The 18,166-nt window shown below is 45.4% G+C and overlaps 1 protein-coding gene across 2 annotated transcripts; it reads left to right on the top strand.

Moving 5' to 3' along the window:
* The first annotated feature begins 4,026 nt into the window (after positions 1-4,026).
* Positions 4,027-8,855, top strand: LOC311017661 (polymeric immunoglobulin receptor-like). 2 transcript variants are annotated; one of them, XM_084016154.1, is made up of 8 exons: positions 4,027-4,077; positions 5,413-5,739; positions 6,334-6,669; positions 6,812-6,907; positions 7,220-7,315; positions 7,398-7,435; positions 7,521-7,677; positions 7,980-8,855. In XM_084016154.1, the coding sequence occupies exons 1-8, from the start codon at positions 4,038-4,040 to the stop codon at positions 7,982-7,984; spliced, it is 1,095 nt and encodes a 364-aa protein (XP_083872280.1). In that variant the 5' UTR covers positions 4,027-4,037; the 3' UTR covers positions 7,985-8,855. The 2 variants fall into 2 exon arrangements, with proteins under 2 accessions (XP_083872280.1, XP_083872279.1); XM_084016153.1 differs by having other exon boundaries at positions 6,761-6,907.
* The last annotated feature ends 9,311 nt before the right edge of the window (positions 8,856-18,166 follow it).

Below are 18,166 nucleotides of genomic sequence, written 5' to 3'. Positions count from 1 at the left end.
CCAGACTCAAAAAGAATGCATCACACATATTTCTGGTCATTAATAATATTTAAAGTCACAAGAAGTGTTTTTGGTGAAAACGATGGAGAAACTTTTAATCTCTGCAAAACTATTCTTCTAAAGTCAATAACACCCAGATTAATTGACGGGGTTAAAATTAAATGAATTTCTTTAATTTAATTTGTTATGAATTAATGCTTTCAATTAAAGTTGTTTTAAGCCAGTCAGATTCCTTCGTTTTCATTTCAAGTCCCATCTTTCACTAAAATTGACAGGAAGTACATCAGTGTCATTTCCGGCTAGAGAAAGTGAACTTGAGAGAGGAGCAAAGGGCAACATGGCAACTTTATTGGTATAGCACCTTTCATACATCAAGGCAATTCAAAGTGCTTCACCGAACAGTAAAATAATACAGTAAAGGTGAAACAATTTACAATTAAAATGTCATAGAAATACAGACGAGAAGTCCACAAGGTTAAAAAAAAAAGGAAAAGGGAAACAAAAACGCTTTTGTATCTCCTCATTGAGCTTGAGAAAAAATAAGTCATGAACGTAACTATAATGTAAAGCTATTTGTTACTTTACCTTTTAATATAGGCTCCTCTGGTTAGTAGCGGTCCAGTCTGAAGGGTTTCCGGGGCTTTTATTGTGAAGGGCGGGCCGGAAGGAGAGGGAGAGAGAAGCCGCGATCTCGTTGATGTTTCGCTACGGTCGTCTTGGCGCAGACCACAGAGCCGCCATGTTATTATTTAATTACATGATATGAGGTACAATATTAAATACATATAAGACATTTCAACAGATAACAGTGAAAAGTTAACTTTAGGAAGAAGCTACAAATGACTCGAGGAGCGCCGTTTTTCCCTCTTCGTCAGTTAGCCGGTAAGTTAAGCTAGCTCCTCGGGCTGTTCTCGTTAGCACTTTTGTTCCATTTTAATATTTCAACCGTGTCTGTGAAGGAATGTGTAACGTTGGTAGAGATGGACAGAGTACTCGACCCCAGTACTTGAGTAAGAGTACAAATACTACTGGTCAAAATTGACTCCGTTACAAGTAAAAGTAGCTCAGTCGACATGGTACTCGAGTAAGAGTAAAAAAGTACTTGCTTTTAAAGGTACTGTAATACATTTTGTGGTCTTAGTTGTTTAGAGTAGCGTCAAGCTGCCACCACCTTTGTTAACCCGGTCTGGTCCGGTATTAGAGGTCAGAGAGCACCCACCACAGACAGATATGTATAACAATAGACAATCTTTATTTCCAATTCATTTTTAGGTTAGGGACGTCTGCACCCAGCAGACCAATGAGGGCAGCTCCAGCAGGTCAGGCAGGTACTCCACCATCCGGCGACACCAACACTGCACACAAGAGAACACACCCAACAAGGGACACTGCACACAAATCACTGCACAGCAACCGGAACAGGTATCACACTACACACCATGGGAGCTCAAAATCACACTGGCTCCTTAGGGACCACTACAACATATCGGGTCGAACCCCACTCTTAACACTAGGGGGAGGCAGAGCGCTGCAAGAGTAATGAGCTGCCCTTAACGGGGCCGCTGGCACACTGACGTCAGTTCATTAAAAACCTTTCTTTAAGAAGGAAATCATATAACACTCGGACATTAACTGACAAGACTACAAATAAGTTTATATGAAAATTATTAAAATAAAGGACTTATCCTGCCCCGGTCTGGTGATTAGACCCCCCCGTGGGGTCTAGGCAATGGAACTGGGCTGTGCACCGGAGAACAGGCCGCTCAGCTGGCAGGTGTGGAGTCGTTCAGCGTGGTCGGCGTCACTGATGTGGCCGCTGCATGAGAGCACAGGTAAGGCACGGCTACTCCCCCGGTCCCTCGCTACCTAAAGGAGGTTTCTGGCCTCCCCCCTTGATACAGGACTGATCAACACGACGAACTCCCCTACTCAGCTGTCGTCACTGCCGGCAGCACTATAAACTGCAAACAGCACCCACCCACCACAGTGCCACTGGCTCCAAAAAAGCTCAGGCCGACGGCGCTCACGTCCTCCCGTCTCTTCCCCTGCCGTCTCTCCCTCTGCCTGTTTTCTTCCCCGCCACTGACCCCCGTCAGTCTCCTCCCCCTCCCAGGTGAACTGCATCAGCCCCTGATTGCCCCCCACTCCGGGGAGTTCCTCCGCCCCACGCCGCTCCCTCACTACAGTAATGTACATGCTTTTAAATGTAAAAAAGTATTTGGGGGTTCCCAGTGGAGAGCGTGCACTGTGATAGGGTTCCTTCTTTGACAAACACAGCTTGTGTCCAATAGTATTTAAAAAAAAAAAAGAAAGAAAGAAAAAGAGCAGACCTGAAAGTAACGAGTACTTTTCAGCCTTTCTAGAAATTAACTCGAGTAAAAGTAAAAGTATTTGTCTTGGAAATGTATTCAAGTAAGAGTAATAAGTACCAAAGAAATCTAATACTCAAGTAAAGTATAAATCCTCTGGATATGTACTTAAGTACAGTACTTGAGTAAATTTACTCCGTTACTGTCCACCACTGAACGTTGGTAGTAATAGTAATCTTTTTTACTTTACTAACGGTGGAAATGCTTCTCATGTTGGTGCATCCCAACTTTCCAGAATTACTAGAATGTTCATGTTCAAGTTGTTGTCGGGGTGAATTGAAGAACAAACATGGCGGACCGGAGGTTCGCTGTGGAACTTATTCTGTTAATTTAGTGTTTCCATTTCACGCCACATGTTGTACTTGTACTCGGCTGCGTTTCAGGGATAACTGTTGTGCGTTTTACTCAAATACATTTATCTGACTTACTTTTACATAATAGACATAATATGATGCAATACTATACTTCTACACACGTCACTAAGATTTAGAGACAGGAGAACTGTATTAGAACTACAACCAGTGAAGACGTCCAGCTGGTAACCAGTTAATAGCAACAGACATTGTCTTATTCCATTCTCTTCTGTTGAACAAGAGTTACCGTCATGTTAGCTTTTAGACACATTAAAGCTGCTTAGAACCTGATTATGTAAATACTATACTATGTAAATACCGTATCTAATTCCTCTCTCCATTAGATAAGCTGCAAGTCTAAAGAATGTACTTTAATTACCCCAGTTACTGTATTGGTCCAATCAGAGTGTGATTCTGCTGAGTCATGTTTCTGTCATAAAGTATACAGTAGTATAAACCAAGACTGGTTTTAAAGGTCACATTGAAATCTGACATCAATATGAACTTTACCCAAATAACTGTATTTTGTATGTATATTGTATATTTGTGGTTTATCACCACAATATGACCATTAACATGCAGTGGTTTTTAATGACGGTGGTAAGAAGGGTCCTATGAGATCCGTTTTTATTTTTTCCAGATTCCGTTTTATTTTACTAAATTCTTTCTTGTTTTTTCAATTTTATAGCATTTTTACTGAAGAAACATTCTCGTAGTTCTAATTCTAATTCCTTGTCATTCAGAGACCATACAAATGTGAATAAATATGCTTTTACTGTGTCTGAAGTCAGCGCATCTGTCGATCCACTCGTTTCACTTTAAGTTGGGAATCAATTTATTTCTGAATGTTTCTGTGAGTGTGAGAGGAGAGACGCTGGATGAAGCGATGTACCCATTAATTACACTAAAACACAGTAGAGACTCAACAGCATGTCATTTTTTTTCCTTTTCCAGCTAAAGTGCTGTGACAAACACTTATTGTAAGAGAAAACATACATTTTTAGATATTTGTATAAATTGTATCCAGAGGTTGACAAATTCCACAGAATTCCGCGTTTTACAGTTGATTCCATTTTCACTGTCAGATTCAGCGATTCCGTCCGCGTTTAACGCATCGTGGAAATCATCGGGTCCTACTGTAAAGTCATACATACATGTGCAGCTGACCTCAGACCCTGCAGTGTAAATACAGACTGATGGAGGGGGAGGAGAGCAGATCTGGGTCATGAAATCTTGTGTTTGGAGGAGGGACTCATCATTTAAAGAAAGAAGAAGTTCCTGGTTTTGTCAGTGGAGAAGGACGAGAGGCATCAACATGAATGTCCTTCACACTGCCATCTGCTTCTTCCTCCTCTGTGAGTACACACACTTGGTATTTCTTTACTGTCTGAGTTAATACGAGGCTCCGCTTGATTTGATCTAATTCAGACTTGCCGAAGCTTCACGTGAGCTTGAAACAGCTTTAATAAGGATCGCCGTGTGGCCAGAAGACCACAAACTGTTCCAATCTACATGTTTATTGTTGTGTATTGTTTCAGGAGAGACTAGAGAAAACATGAACCTGTGCTTTAAAATTCATCACAAGTGCTTCATAAATAAACATGCATCAGGAAGGCAAACTCAGTTATTATCAGTAACTTTCCAAACAACCAAGCTAAGAAAAACAGTCCAGTGCTTGTTTTTAGGGATGCAGCTTTAGATTTTGACATATGACCAAGAAAAGTGTAGAATCCTGACATTTAAGGAGCAAATATGTGAGGAATCACTAGTCTTGTTTTCAAAAGTAAGAATCTATTTTGTTTCCTTTTTGTTTTCTCTCTGGTGTTCTGTTGCTTCACCCTGTCTGTCTGCCGGCCGACTGTGTTGCAACTTCCCAAAATTCAAAACACCTACTTTGGTCAGAAAAAGAAACAAAAAGCAGAAACGTGTGACAATGATCAGCCAAAATAAAGCCCGCAGTATTTAGACATTGATGATGAAAGTTTCACAGCTGCTGTGGTTTGTTGCATCAACTCTTTTAATGTCTGTAATATCTTGGGTTCCTGTTTTGTCTCACCTTTTTAATGCTGATTTTAGTTTCCCACGGTGTGCTGCTTTGTTGGTGTGCCGTTACCGCCGTTCTGCTATATGCTGTGCTATGATGTATATTCGTGCCTGGTGGATAAACTGTTATATATCCTAAATTAATGTCGCTATTGACGTCAGAACAGTTTTACATGCGTTTCATTATCGTGCTGCTAACAGTTTCTGCTTTTATGGCTCGCTGTTGTGTGAAAAGTGAGAAAAGAAGAGAGAAAAGCCGGGAAAAGGGGAAACTAGAAAATAAACAAATGCTGCCGGATCAGACTCTTAAGTAAAACAGAAGTTTCCAATACAATTATTAAAAATATATGTTTAATAATTAAATAGAGCTGTCATTGAGCAGGGAGGGTGCAAATGTTCACAGTATGAGAAAAACAATATATGATAAGGATTTGTATTGATATAATGTGTCCATGTAATGTCTAGCATAACAAGGACAAAATGTGGTTGTCTACGATCTTCAGTCACAGACTGAACTGGTTGAACTGGGCCGCTCCCAGTGTGACTGTGGATCTGTATTGTTGTGAAGCAGGACACGTTTTGATCCGACGGCAGCAACTTAACAGAAAGTACAGACACTAAATAATGATTGTCTGTCTTTTCAACAGCTTTGCAGGATGGAAACGCCTTTTTAGATGTCTATACAAGAACTGAAGGAGAAAATCTCCGAGTTCAGTGTCCCTCTTCTTCATTTGGAAGCTGGAAGATTTTCTGTAAGAGTCAATGTAGAGGAGAAGACGTTCTCATTGAAACAGCTGGTGTCAGAGCTCAGGATGGCCGATACGGTATTGAATGGATACAGAGAGGAGGAACTTCACGAGGAAATGCTTTTCTGACCATCACACAGCTGACCAAGTCTGATTCAGGATTCTACTGGTGTCATTCAAGAGACTTGATACCAACAGCCCAGCAGATTGAAGTCATTGTTGTCAATGGTGAGTTTTTATTACTTTGTGAAAATCTTCCTTCTTGTCTGAAGAAAACTTTTTTAACTGTAAAGTCGCTGATGAGCTGAAATAAAAATGGGTTTTAATTCACCTGATTGTATTAATGTGTAAAAATGAAGCACATATTTAAATCCAAAATAGAGAATCGTTTAATAATGGAATCGTGAGGTGACTGATGATTCCCACCACTACACACATTACCACTGTTTCACCTGATCTATCAGTCATTTTAATTTTAGATCAGTGGCAGAAGAACATTTTGAAGACTTTATAACTGTCACATAATTGTGACAGTTTCACAGTTTGTGTTTCTATTAAAGTTTTCATTAATAGATTTTAGCAGTTTTCTGGTATTTTTTTATTCATTCACAAAAACATTAAAATAAAGATTATACATATTTAAATAAATAATTTACTTTTTAAAATCTGGACATGTAAATGTGTTTGTGCTACAAATGTCAGAATTCATTCAATCACAATATGCGTAGATGGTGATATTACGATGCCAGTAATCTCCCAGTGTGACTGGATCATCATCTTCATTACAGACGATGACTGTTTGATTGATCATCTTCTCAACAGCTCAGCTGCGTGGACTCGCTGCTGAAGAAAAAACCCTCAATTCCAGAACCGGAGGAGACGTCACAGTGGCGTGCTTCTTACCTCGTCATACAGGAAGCAGGAAGTTCTTCTGTAAGGGACGATGTGAAAACAAGGAAGACTTCCTCGTTACAACAACTGATGGCACAGCTCACAACAACAGATACAGCATCAGATATATAGACTTTTCGGAAGAAGGAGGTCTGTATGTGAGCATCAAACAGCTGACTACGTCTGACTCAGGATGGTACGCTTGTGGTCTGGAGTTACCTCCCTCTCAACCTCGATACAGCTGGTTTGAGATCCTTGTTACAGATGGTGAGTTCCCACATGAGAATGAAAACGCTCGTTGGTGTCTCTGTCCTGTCTGAAGAAAGTTTCATCGGGACTTTTTTTTTTGTATCTGCAGCTCCGACCACTTCTCAACCCAACTGGACTCTTCTGGCCATTTCATCATCAGTCCCATCAGCCTCCACAGCAGCAGCAACAACTCAGAGTTTGAGCTCCACTTCAGGAAGCTCCACACCTTCAACCACTGAGGGAACATCAACTAGAGGTAGATCCAAAGACTGTGTGTGATAGATGAAGCTTTTAACGTTCGGCCGGCCGATAAACATCGACCCCGAGATCTAATATATCTAGTAGTATCTATGTTTGAGGGGTTCTCTTTTACATCTGCATGTTTATTTCCTATTGTATGTCAAACTCAAACTGCATGACAAGGTCTCATGATGTTTCTGTATGTATTTATCTAATGTGTACAATATGTACAGTATACTGTATGCAGGGGCAGGACGGGACTCGTCTTCGTCCACCAAGAAGTGTCAACATAAACCAACAATTTGTTGTTCTCCTCAAACTGCTCCAGATGTGCTGCTGTATGCGGGTCGGACTCTGGTCGGCATCGTGTTCGTCTCGCTGGCCGTGCTGATGTTCTGCAGGAGGCGGGCTCACAAGCGCAAAGGTGAGGTCACAGGAAACACGTCCACACGGACCGGCAACTCCTCCAACTTCCCTTTTGTCACGATGCTGTTGTGTTTTTCCAGAACCTCCTGAGGAATCGCAGTTTGCCAATGTCACAGAGGTGAGTTTGGGTGGAATCTGAGACGTACGAGCATCACAAGTGTTTTTGAAACCAGCAGAGTTTAATACAAACCCCCGTCCCACAGGCCAACCGAGTGTACGAGAACATCGGAGAGGACAGAGAGCACAGGTCTCCTGTGGAAATCTCTTTAGTTCACGCTCGTGTCAAATACACCCATCCAAACGGAGATGAAGCCAACGACAACGGCCACAGCGTTGTCACAGCAGCCAATATTCAAAAACGTAAGACAGAAATGTATATAAAAATAGCAATATGATTCATCATTGGGCTCAAAAACAGTAGCATGAAAGGAAACATTAGTTGCTGTCAGAGGAGTCGCCCCCTGATGGCCTGCAGAGAGAATACAAGCTTTCAGAACCAGAAGCCCTCCATGGTGATGTTTCTGTTTTTGATCCCTCAGCCAAACAGGGTTAAAGATGTTAAAGACCTATTCATGAACATACTGCAGCAACAGTAGTTGCTAGTAAACTTGGATCTGAACCAGCGACAACTCTTTGACCTCTCTTTGTTTTCCTTTTTGCAGGCTGAAGACTCAAACAGACTCACCTACTCTGAGGTGACTTTTTCCAACGCCGGCTCGTCAAGCGCCTTCCGTGATGACGGCGATAATTTAATCTACTCTACTCCTCGGATCTGATGCCAGCCGCGCCGAAGACGACCGTTCTAGACAGCTGCCGCGTTTTTGAAGATCGAACAGGAAATTGGATTATTGCAGAACAGCGAACCCAAGTTTATGAAGCTTCACGTTTTGTTCAGCAAAATAATGAGCGTGAATGCAATTGGCCGTGTGGCAGGTCGAGGGTTGCTCTGCTCCACGCCCACTCAATCAGCACCACCGGTGCTTGATTGCGCATTGGTGCCACCTGTTGAATTACTGCGCTCCCTCGGGGCGCACTCTCTCTCTGGCGTTCACCTGTTTGGCGTGCTCCGTTGGTTTGCCGTGCTCCGGTTTGCTTGGCGTGCTCCGGTTTGCTTGGTGTGTTTGGCGTGTTTCCTATGTGGTCATTCTCAAGTGTCGTTGGCCGTGCTGGTTGGGTTGCAGCATTGTGAGGAGTTGGCGTCTGCTCTCTGTTGTCACTGCAGACTGACTGGTTCTGGGGTGCTCAAGCTCTCTTCGTTCGGGACAGGAGTTGGTGCAGTGTGCGGCAGACTTCCCTGGTGGTGGTCCCATCTCACATCCCTTAATTTGTTTTGCTGTGGCACGTGGTGATTTGGTTTGTAGTATTTCTTTTTGTGGTTTGATTTGCTTTAGTCTGCCCGCCCCACTAACGTTAATCCTGTTCCTGTTTTGTTTAGTTTGTTTACTGCGATATAGCCGACACTCAGGTTGTAAAAGACATATGTGCTCATTTTTACCCTAGTAAATTATTGTTAAATAAAAACAATTGTATTTTTGGAAGTCCGTCTCTTGTCCTCTCTATAAATTGGTGTAACGAATCTGTGTGACCTACTGTAGTAGCCCCAGTACAGGGTTTGAGTGTATTTCCTGGGGCGCATTTCCTGGGGCACTTTCCCAGGTGGCGTTGTTGGACAACTTCCCCCTTCCCCCACGTTCCGCCACAAATTGGCGTTGTTGACAGGATGCACTGTTAGAGGACAGAGACGTGACTTCCATTTTTTTGTTACTAGTGTGGGTTTGTTTTGTTTGTTTCTTTTCTTTCTTTCTTTCTCTTTTGTTTTTGTTAGGTTACGTTTTGTGGTGGTGTGTTGAGGCAGCAGTGAAGACGGAGCGGCAGCACCTTTCTCTTTTCTCTCTTCTTTTTCTGCCAGTGGTAACACCAGGTCTCCATTTTGAAGGCAGTGAGTGTGGCCTCTGCGGTTTGCCATGGAGGAGGAACTGCAGCAGCTCAGAGAGCAAGTGGCACAGCTTAAAGCAGACAACGAGCAGCTGTCTCGAGCGAGGGATGCTTCCCAGGCAGAGCGGATCCCCCCTCTGTCACTTCAGGTAATCCTCCAGCTGCAGGTACTAGCGCCCTGGTCACTGAACGGTTAGTTGTTATACCTAGAGATCGTAGATGTCCCATGTTTAACGGCAGAACGGGTATAGGCATAGTTGAGTGGAAAGAGGAATTACAGGCATGTATGCAAGCACGCCACCTGTCTGTTCGCGATCGGGCCTTTTTCATTTTTGACCATCTGGAAGGGGAGGCCAGAGAGGAGATCAAATATCGCCCCCGTGTGGAGAGAGAAGACCCAGCCAAGGTTTTGGCTATTTTGACTGAACTTTATGGCTGTGTTCAGTCATACGTAACACTGCAGCAATCTTTCTTCTCCCGAAAGCAGCAGGAAGGTGAGACGCTGTTAGAATTTTCCTTGGCTTTGATGGCCCTGATGGAGCGTGTTAAACAGTCTGCACCGGATGCCTTGCCAAATGCTGAAGTTCTTCTTCGCGATCAGTTCGTAGAGCATGTGTTTGATGGTGCCCTTCGCAGGGAATTGAAACAGTTCGTTCGCCACCACCCCACTGTTTCTTTGCTTGAAACACGTGGAGAGGCCATTAGATGGGAGAGGGAGGGGTCCCCAAGGGGTGCAAGGGAACGTAGCCACTCTCTTCCTTCGGCCTATGGTCTGCAGTATGGGGTACAGGGTAGCTCTCGCCCCGCCCCACTTGTCTCACCCCATGATTCAGAGTTGAGTGAAGTGAAGATACTCTTGAAGCGTCAACAGGAACAGCTTCACCAGTTGGCCCAGACCATGGCTTCTTTGCAGGCTCGCCCCTTTCCACCGCGGCCTCCTCGCAACGGTCCTGTGATTTGCCGAAGGTGTCAACAGCCGGGTCACTATGCCAGTGAGTGTGACGGGGAGCGGGTCCCCCCTCGTCCCCGTGTTGGTTCTGCCACTGGTCGGTTTTTCGCGCCCCGCACCCCAGCCGGAAAACTGAAGCCCACTGAGCTGAGGAGCCAAAGCTCAGATGGGGAGGTTGGAGGCTCGCAACAAGACCTCATCGGTCGGATAATGGTGCCCTGTCCACATATTAATGTCCTGATGGGTGGGATCACTGTCTCGTGCTTGTTGGACAGCGGATCCATGGTGTCCACGATCCCTGAAAGTTTCTTTGTAGAACATTTCGCGCCATGGGGCCAAGAGCGCCTCCGGTCTTGTAATTGGCTGCAACTGCGGGCAGCCAACGGTCTTTGTATTCCTTACATCGGCTATTTGGAGCTGGATGTCACATTATGTGGGAAGGTGGTCCCTGGTTGTGGGATCTTAGTGGTAAGAGACCCTCCTGGTGTTGCATCTGTTGCCCCTGGGATCTTGGGGAGCAACATCATCCGTCGATGTTATCGGGAACTCTTTGCGGTGTACGGTCCCGCTCTTTTCGATGCTCCCTCAGTGGTTCAAGCTCCAGTACCTGTCCTTGAAGCTTTGCAACGGTGCCATCGGGCCACCACAGAACACCAGAGGAACATCACTGGTTTCGCCAGGGTTCGTGGCAGATGGGCGGTACGCATACCTGGTGGAGTAATGAAGCTTCCAGCCTGCCCGCAGGGCTACTAGTGTCTCCTTGTCTTGTCCAGGTTACCCGTGGTACAGCTTATGTCCCAGTGGTCAATGTGGGGACGGCCGATGTCCTCCTTTACCCACGCACTGGTCTTGGTGTTTTAAGTAGGGCCCAGGTTGTCAGCTTACCTGCTGGTGTAACTGAGGTGAAGCCCACTACAGCCTCGGTCTCATCTCAGGCAGCTTCTGGTGTGGCACCGGGCGGGGTCCAAGCCATGGACCTGTCTGCTTTAACAGAACAAGAACAGATGGAGGTGCATGCTTTGTTGCAGAGATATCAGACAGTTTTCTCAAACCATGAAGGTGACTTGGGTTGTACCAACCTCATTTCTCATGAAATCCCGTTGCTTGACGAGGCTCCAGTGAGACAGCGGTACCGAAGGATCCCCCCCTCTGAGTATGAGGAGGTGAAGGCTCACATTGATCAGTTGCTTGAAGCCAAAGTGATCCGGGAAAGCAATAGTCCCTTTGCCTCCCCCATTGTCCTCGTCCGTAAAAAGGATCGTAGTCTCCGGATGTGCATTGACTACCGCCTACTTAATAGCAAGACACGGAAGGACGCATTCCCTCTTCCTCGCATTGAGGAAAGCCTTGATTCCCTTGCCGGAGCTCGCTGGTTCACCACTCTTGACTTGGCGAGTGGATATAATCAGGTTCCTGTTGCAGAGCAGGACAAGCCGAAGACAGCCTTTTGTACGCCCTTTGGGCTCTTTGAATGGAACAGGATGCCATTCGGCTTGTGCAATGCGCCAAGCACTTTTCAAAGACTCATGCAAAGGATGTTCGGAGATCAACAGTGCCAATCCCTACTCTTGTACTTGGATGATATCGTTGTATTTTCCTCTTCTGTCTCACAACAGTTGCAGAGACTGGAGGTGGTCCTCAGTTGGCTGCAGAGAGAAGGTTTGAAGGTGAAACTTGAAAAGTGTGCCTTTTTCCAAAAGGAGGTCCGTTATCTGGGGCACATCATCTCCAGTCAAGGAGTTTCCACAGACCCTGCCAAGATCGAGGCAGTGGCAAAATGGCAGCAGCCCCGCCTCTGCATCAGTTGGTGGCAACACTCGCAGGTACCAGGTCCAAGCGAGGATCTGGGCAGGATCTGAGCTCTGCATGGACACCCCAGTGCGAACAAAGCTTTGAAGCCTTAAAGGCGAAGTTGGTCTCGGCCCCAGTGTTGGCCTACGCAGATTTTTCACGCCCATTTATCTTGGAAATTGATGCAAGTTTCAGTGGCCTGGGTGCTGTCCTTTCACAAGAGACTGATCATGGGGTCCGACCGGTAGCATATGCCAGCAGAGGCCTTCGACCCACTGAGCGCAACATGGATAACTATAGTTCGATGAAGCTTGAGTTTCTTGCGCTTAAGTGGGCAATGGGGGAAAAGTTCCGGGAGTATTTGTTGGGGCACAAATGTGTGGTTTTCACAGACAACAACCCGTTGAGCTACCTCAATTCAGCTAAGTTGGGAGCCACAGAGCAGCGGTGGGCCTCTCAACTAGCTGTCTTTGATTTTGAGATCAAGTATCGCTCCGGACGCATCAATAGGAATGCTGATGCTCTCTCCCGACAGTATCTGTCAGGGTCCAGCCTGGCTGAACATGTCTTACCTGGCACTTCGGTCCCATCACTCTCCCAGCCAGCTTCAGCCTCTGCCCCAGTGGTACATGCAGCCCAGGCGATGGTGTCTGTCTTCCGGGGCCATTCTCCATCAGACCTTTGTTCTTTGCAAGAGGTGGATCCTCTTTTGCGTGATCATTTTCTGCCCTTTTGGAAGAGGCGGGCTAAGCCTATTGTTGAGGAAAGGCAGCAACTTCCCACATCTGCTTTGACACTCCTGAAACAGTGGGACCGCTTGGTCGAACAGGAGGGCGTGCTGTACCGCCGGACTTTTCGTTCGGATGGGGGGGAAGAGTGCTTCCAGCTTGTCCTACCTACTGTTCTTAAGGAGGAGATCCTGACCCAGTTGCACCAGGACCATGGCCATCAGGGTATCGAGCGCACCACGGAATTGGTGCGGCTGCGCTGTTACTGGCCAGGGATGTCCGCCGACATCAAACGGTGGGTGCAGACATGTGAACGTTGCCAAGTTGCCAAAGATTCAGGGTCGGTTCCCCATAGTTTTATGGGCCACGTGCTGGCGTCTCGGCCGAACGAGATTGTCGCCATTGACTTCACGTTGTTGGAACCCTCACGGAACGGGTTGGAAAGCGTCTTGGTAATGACCGTTGTGTTCAGTAAATACACGGTGGCAGTCCCAACCCGAGATCAGCAGGCAGCGACTGTGGCTCAGGTCTTACTGACCGAATGGTTTTTCCGGTTTGGTGTTCCAAATCGTATTCATTCCGACCAGGGTCGGAGCTTTGAGAGTTCCCTGATCCAACAACTCTGCCGCTTGTACGAGGTAGCCAAATCACAAACTACTCCTTACCATCCGGCCGGCAACGGGCAGTGTGAACGCTTTAACAGAACTCTTCATGACCTATTGCGGACATTGCCAGTCTCCCGGAAGCGGGATTGGGTTTCTTGTCTCCCGCAGGTGTTGTTTTGTTACAACACTACGCCACATCAAAGTACAGGAGAGTCTCCTTTCCTTTTAATGTTCGGTCGGGAACCTAGGCTCCCCGTGGACTTTCTTTTGGGCCGGGTCCGGGACGCTGAGCCAGGGGGAGTACAGGATTGGATGACTGAGCATCAGGCGAGGCTCAAGGTGGCATTTGAGAATGCTCGTGGTAGGATGTTGGCTGCTGCAGGTCGACGGAAAGAGCGACACGACCAGCATGTTCGGGAGGTTCCTTTGCAGGTGGGCCAGTACGTCTACCTCCGAGACCTTGGTGTTAGGGGTCGACACAAGCTTCATGACAAATGGAGCTCAGTGCTCTATCAGGTGCTGAAAGCCCCATCCGGAGATGGAGCGGTTTACACCATTGCCCCTGTAGAAGAGTTGCATAGGGCTCGGCAGGTACACCGAGACATGCTGAAGGCCCAGGTCATGTCCAGTTGTCACCCTCCTAGGGCGCCGCTTCCACCAGATTCGGCAGCGCTTGCAGGCTCCCCGGATTCACCTGAAGGTGGTGAGCTATGGTTGTTGGTCCGTGACACTTCTGCACCCTCTGCCACCGAGGCACCAGCCCAGCCCTGCTCTACAGGGCCTGCTGTGATGACACCAGCAAGTGCTGAGCCTACTTCAGGCTCAAGGGCGGAACTAGAACGCCCTCACTCGGTGTCCCCTTCCTCTAGTGGTCAGTCCAGTCCTTCTCAGTCGGCCTTGCGTCGAACTGGCCGTTCCACCGCCGGTCAACATTCCAATGTTCATCGTCTTCCCCAGCCTGTTGGCATCAGGGGTAATGCGGTACTTGAACCTGCACAGCCAGTGGTAAATTCGCAGTCTGTCCTGTTTAGGCCTTGGTCCTAGTTTAGTGTACTTTTCAAGTGTAGTTCGTCGTCGGGGCGACGACGCAGAAAGCGGGGATGGAATGTGGCAGGTCGAGGGTTGCTCTGCTCCACGCCCACTCAATCAGCACCACCGGTGCTTGATTGCGCATTGGTGCCACCTGTTGAATTACTGCGCTCCCTCGGGGCGCACTCTCTCTCTGGCGTTCACCTGTTTGGCGTGCTCCGTTGGTTTGCCGTGCTCCGGTTTGCTTGGCGTGCTCCGGTTTGCTTGGTGTGTTTGGCGTGTTTCCTATGTGGTCATTCTCAAGTGTCGTTGGCCGTGCTGGTTGGGTTGCAGCATTGTGAGGAGTTGGCGTCTGCTCTCTGTTGTCACTGCAGACTGACTGGTTCTGGGGTGCTCAAGCTCTCTTCGTTCGGGACAGGAGTTGGTGCAGTGTGCGGCAGACTTCCCTGGTGGTGGTCCCATCTCACATCCCTTAATTTGTTTTGCTGTGGCACGTGGTGATTTGGTTTGTAGTATTTCTTTTTGTGGTTTGATTTGCTTTAGTCTGCCCGCCCCACTAACGTTAATCCTGTTCCTGTTTTGTTTAGTTTGTTTACTGCGATATAGCCGACACTCAGGTTGTAAAAGACATATGTGCTCATTTTTACCCTAGTAAATTATTGTTAAATAAAAACAATTGTATTTTTGGAAGTCCGTCTCTTGTCCTCTCTATAAATTGGTGTAACGAATCTGTGTGACCTACTGTAGTAGCCCCAGTACAGGGTTTGAGTGTATTTCCTGGGGCGCATTTCCTGGGGCACTTTCCCAGGTGGCGTTGTTGGACAACTTCCCCCTTCCCCCACGTTCCGCCACAGCCGGAAAAATTAAATGCGACGCTAGGCTACAAACAAAGTCCACCGCGGTCACACAAGCATCGCAGGCGGACAAGTCGGAAAGATCACATCTGTGGCCTCGTTTCACTGCTTCTTAGCAACCGCCTTTTTTCAAAATGGGTGTTCATGTTTTTACTGTAGGACAAATCGCTAAAAATCTCTTCAGCTTCGTTGACCTCTGACCTTATTTCAGGCATCCGACCACTTAAAGTAAAAAAAAAAAAAAAGTAAAAATGCTGCTCTCTAGAAGCTCCAACAGAAAGCTGGTTTGAATTTAGTAAATAATCTGAAACTTTCACACAAACAAACAAACAAACATCTGTCTGACGTGATGAGAAGTTCTGTTGTCAGTAACAACAATCTGCTTCAGGCTGGAGCTGCTCTTACCACTTCTATCCAAGTCAGTATTATTATTATTATTATTATTGTAAGTAAGTTATTTGGTTAACAGAAATAATTGATATTTAAGTTAGTATTATTATAACAGTAAGTTATTATGTTAGAAACATCACAGTAAGTTATTTTGTTATGTTGTTTTGTAAAATATGCAGGTTAGCATGAAGGAAATCACGGTTCAGTATTTGTTTTGGCAGCTACAAATATGAAGGATTAATACTTCGGAGTAATATACAGCTATGTTGCATATTTAGATACATGCCAGTTGTCGAACATCTGTATGCTCCTTACTTTTTGACCTCTTAATGTCGTGGTTTGTTGATATTTGTATTATTGATGTTATAATTTGTAAGTGTGTTACATTTGCACCCTTTTCTACTTTGTACTACAGCTGCTGCACAAACAGTTTCCCTCCAGATTAATAAAATCCCATAAAAAATATGTTGGAATCTCCTTTGAGACGACTTGTGTCAAATAATTAGGAATTATTGAAAATATTTAACGATTATAAAGATTTTTTTAAATGTGTTAATCAGGATTATTTTTAATTAATGTATTTAATTATAATACATTTCATGAGTTTGTGAGAGAAACTATTTTAGCAATGAGGAACTAGTATTTCCTGATTGCTGAATCTGAGTTGAGTTTTTTTCTTTTCTTATATGTGTGCGTGTTTCTTTGAGCAGCGTGGTGACCGGTCTAAAACACCCCCAGCCCTCCCCAACAGAGGATCATTTTCATGCATTTAATGATCTAAAGGTTACCGTGTGTCCCTTTAACTGAGTCTGATGTCTCAGAAGGGAACCTGTTGTTTTTGACCTGCATGACTTACGGAGGCCTCCTGTGTAAACGGAGCACGCTTCTGTCTCAGAGGTGAGTTTGAGGAAATCGGGAAATTGTGAAACAAGCTGTTAAAAGAATTTTCCCGTAAACGAATAAATTCACCCAAGAAGGAGATCGGAGACAGAAGTAAAGTCGACGTCTGACTTTAATCTTGTACAAGAGGAGCAGTTACAATGCAACAACGTGTGAGGATGCTACAGAGGAAGTGCTCAAATACTCAGATGAGGACCTAACACTTGTTCTATTTTTAGCTCTTACTTTATCGGCAATGATACGTTGTGGTTTCTTTGTTTCCTTCTTTTGACAAATGTACTTATTGTAAGTCGCTTTGGACAAAAGCGTCTGCTAAATGACCTAAATGTAAATGTAAATGTAAATGTAAATAACTGTTGTGACTTGAGTCTTTTAAAGGCACAGGAGATAACGCGTCACTGACAGTTAACCTTCATGTAGAACTAGACATCATGACTACCAGGCCTCTGATAACATTTAGGTCAGCCATGGGGATACTAAAGTAATAAACAGTTCAACACATAAAGCTGTAACCTGAACTAAGGAAACTTTAAGACATGAGGTTATACAAAATTCTTATAACAAATACAAACCTGTCTTCTTCCCGAAGGTCTCCTGTGGAAATCTCTCAAATTAACGCCGACGACAAAAGACTGAGCTGCACTGCTGCATCCAGTTCTCAGTGAGGACCAACCCCCCGGGTCAAAGGTGACACTACAAATACAAAAGTACAAATACTTTGTTACTGTAGTCAAGTAGAATTTTCAGGTATCTGTACTTTATTTTTCTGACACCTTTTTACTTTTATAAAACAATTTTTTTACTCCTCACATTTTCAAAACAGGCTCATTACTTTAGTTTTAATGCATTTGAGGGGAATTTTAGATTATTTGTATTATTAATATGATGCCAGATTCAGTTATCCATCCATCCATCCATCCATTCATCCATCCATTACCGCTTATCCTGTATTCAGGGTCGCGGGGGGGCTGGAGCCGATCCCAGCTGTCATTGGGCGAAGGCAGGGTACACCTGGACAGGTCGCCAGTCTATCACAGGTCCAGCATGTAGAGACAAACAACCATTCACACTCACATTCACACCTACGGGCAATTTAGAGTCACCAATGAACCTACCCCCATCCTGCATGTCTTTGGACTGTGGGAGGAAGCCGGAGAACCCGGAGAGAACCCACGCTCACACGGGGAGAACATGCAAACTCCACACAGAAGGAACCCGAACCCGACCCGGGAATCGAACCCCGCTGTGAGGCGACAATGCTACCCACTACACCACCGTGCAGCGCCAGATTCAGTTAGTCTTGCAAAAAAAAAAAAAAAACGGCAGTAGAAATGTCCTTCAGAGAGATACTTTCTACGTCCTACTTACGTACGTTTTCACTTTTACTCGTGTAAAGCAGTAGAATCCAATAACTCCAGCAGCTTAGACATCCTCCTCTCATGCTTCAACGATGTCAAATGCTGGATGTCTCAAAACTTCTTGAAATTCAATGAGGACAAAAATGAGATCATAGTTACTGGTCCTATGAACTCTACCAGCTGGGTTCATAGCAAGCTTGGGTCCCTTTCAAAAAATATAAAGTCTTGGGGTAACCTTCTTTTAAATCTCTTCTTAAAACCTTTTTTTTTTAAATAGGAAAGCGTTCATGATTATTTAATTTGATGCTAG

This window comes from Eutrigla gurnardus (genome assembly GCF_963514095.1).
Source record: "Eutrigla gurnardus genome assembly, chromosome: 8".
NCBI lineage: Eukaryota > Metazoa > Chordata > Actinopteri > Perciformes > Triglidae > Eutrigla > Eutrigla gurnardus.
The sequence above is the reverse complement of the archived record's forward strand: the minus strand, read 5'-3'. Positions and strand labels throughout refer to the sequence as shown.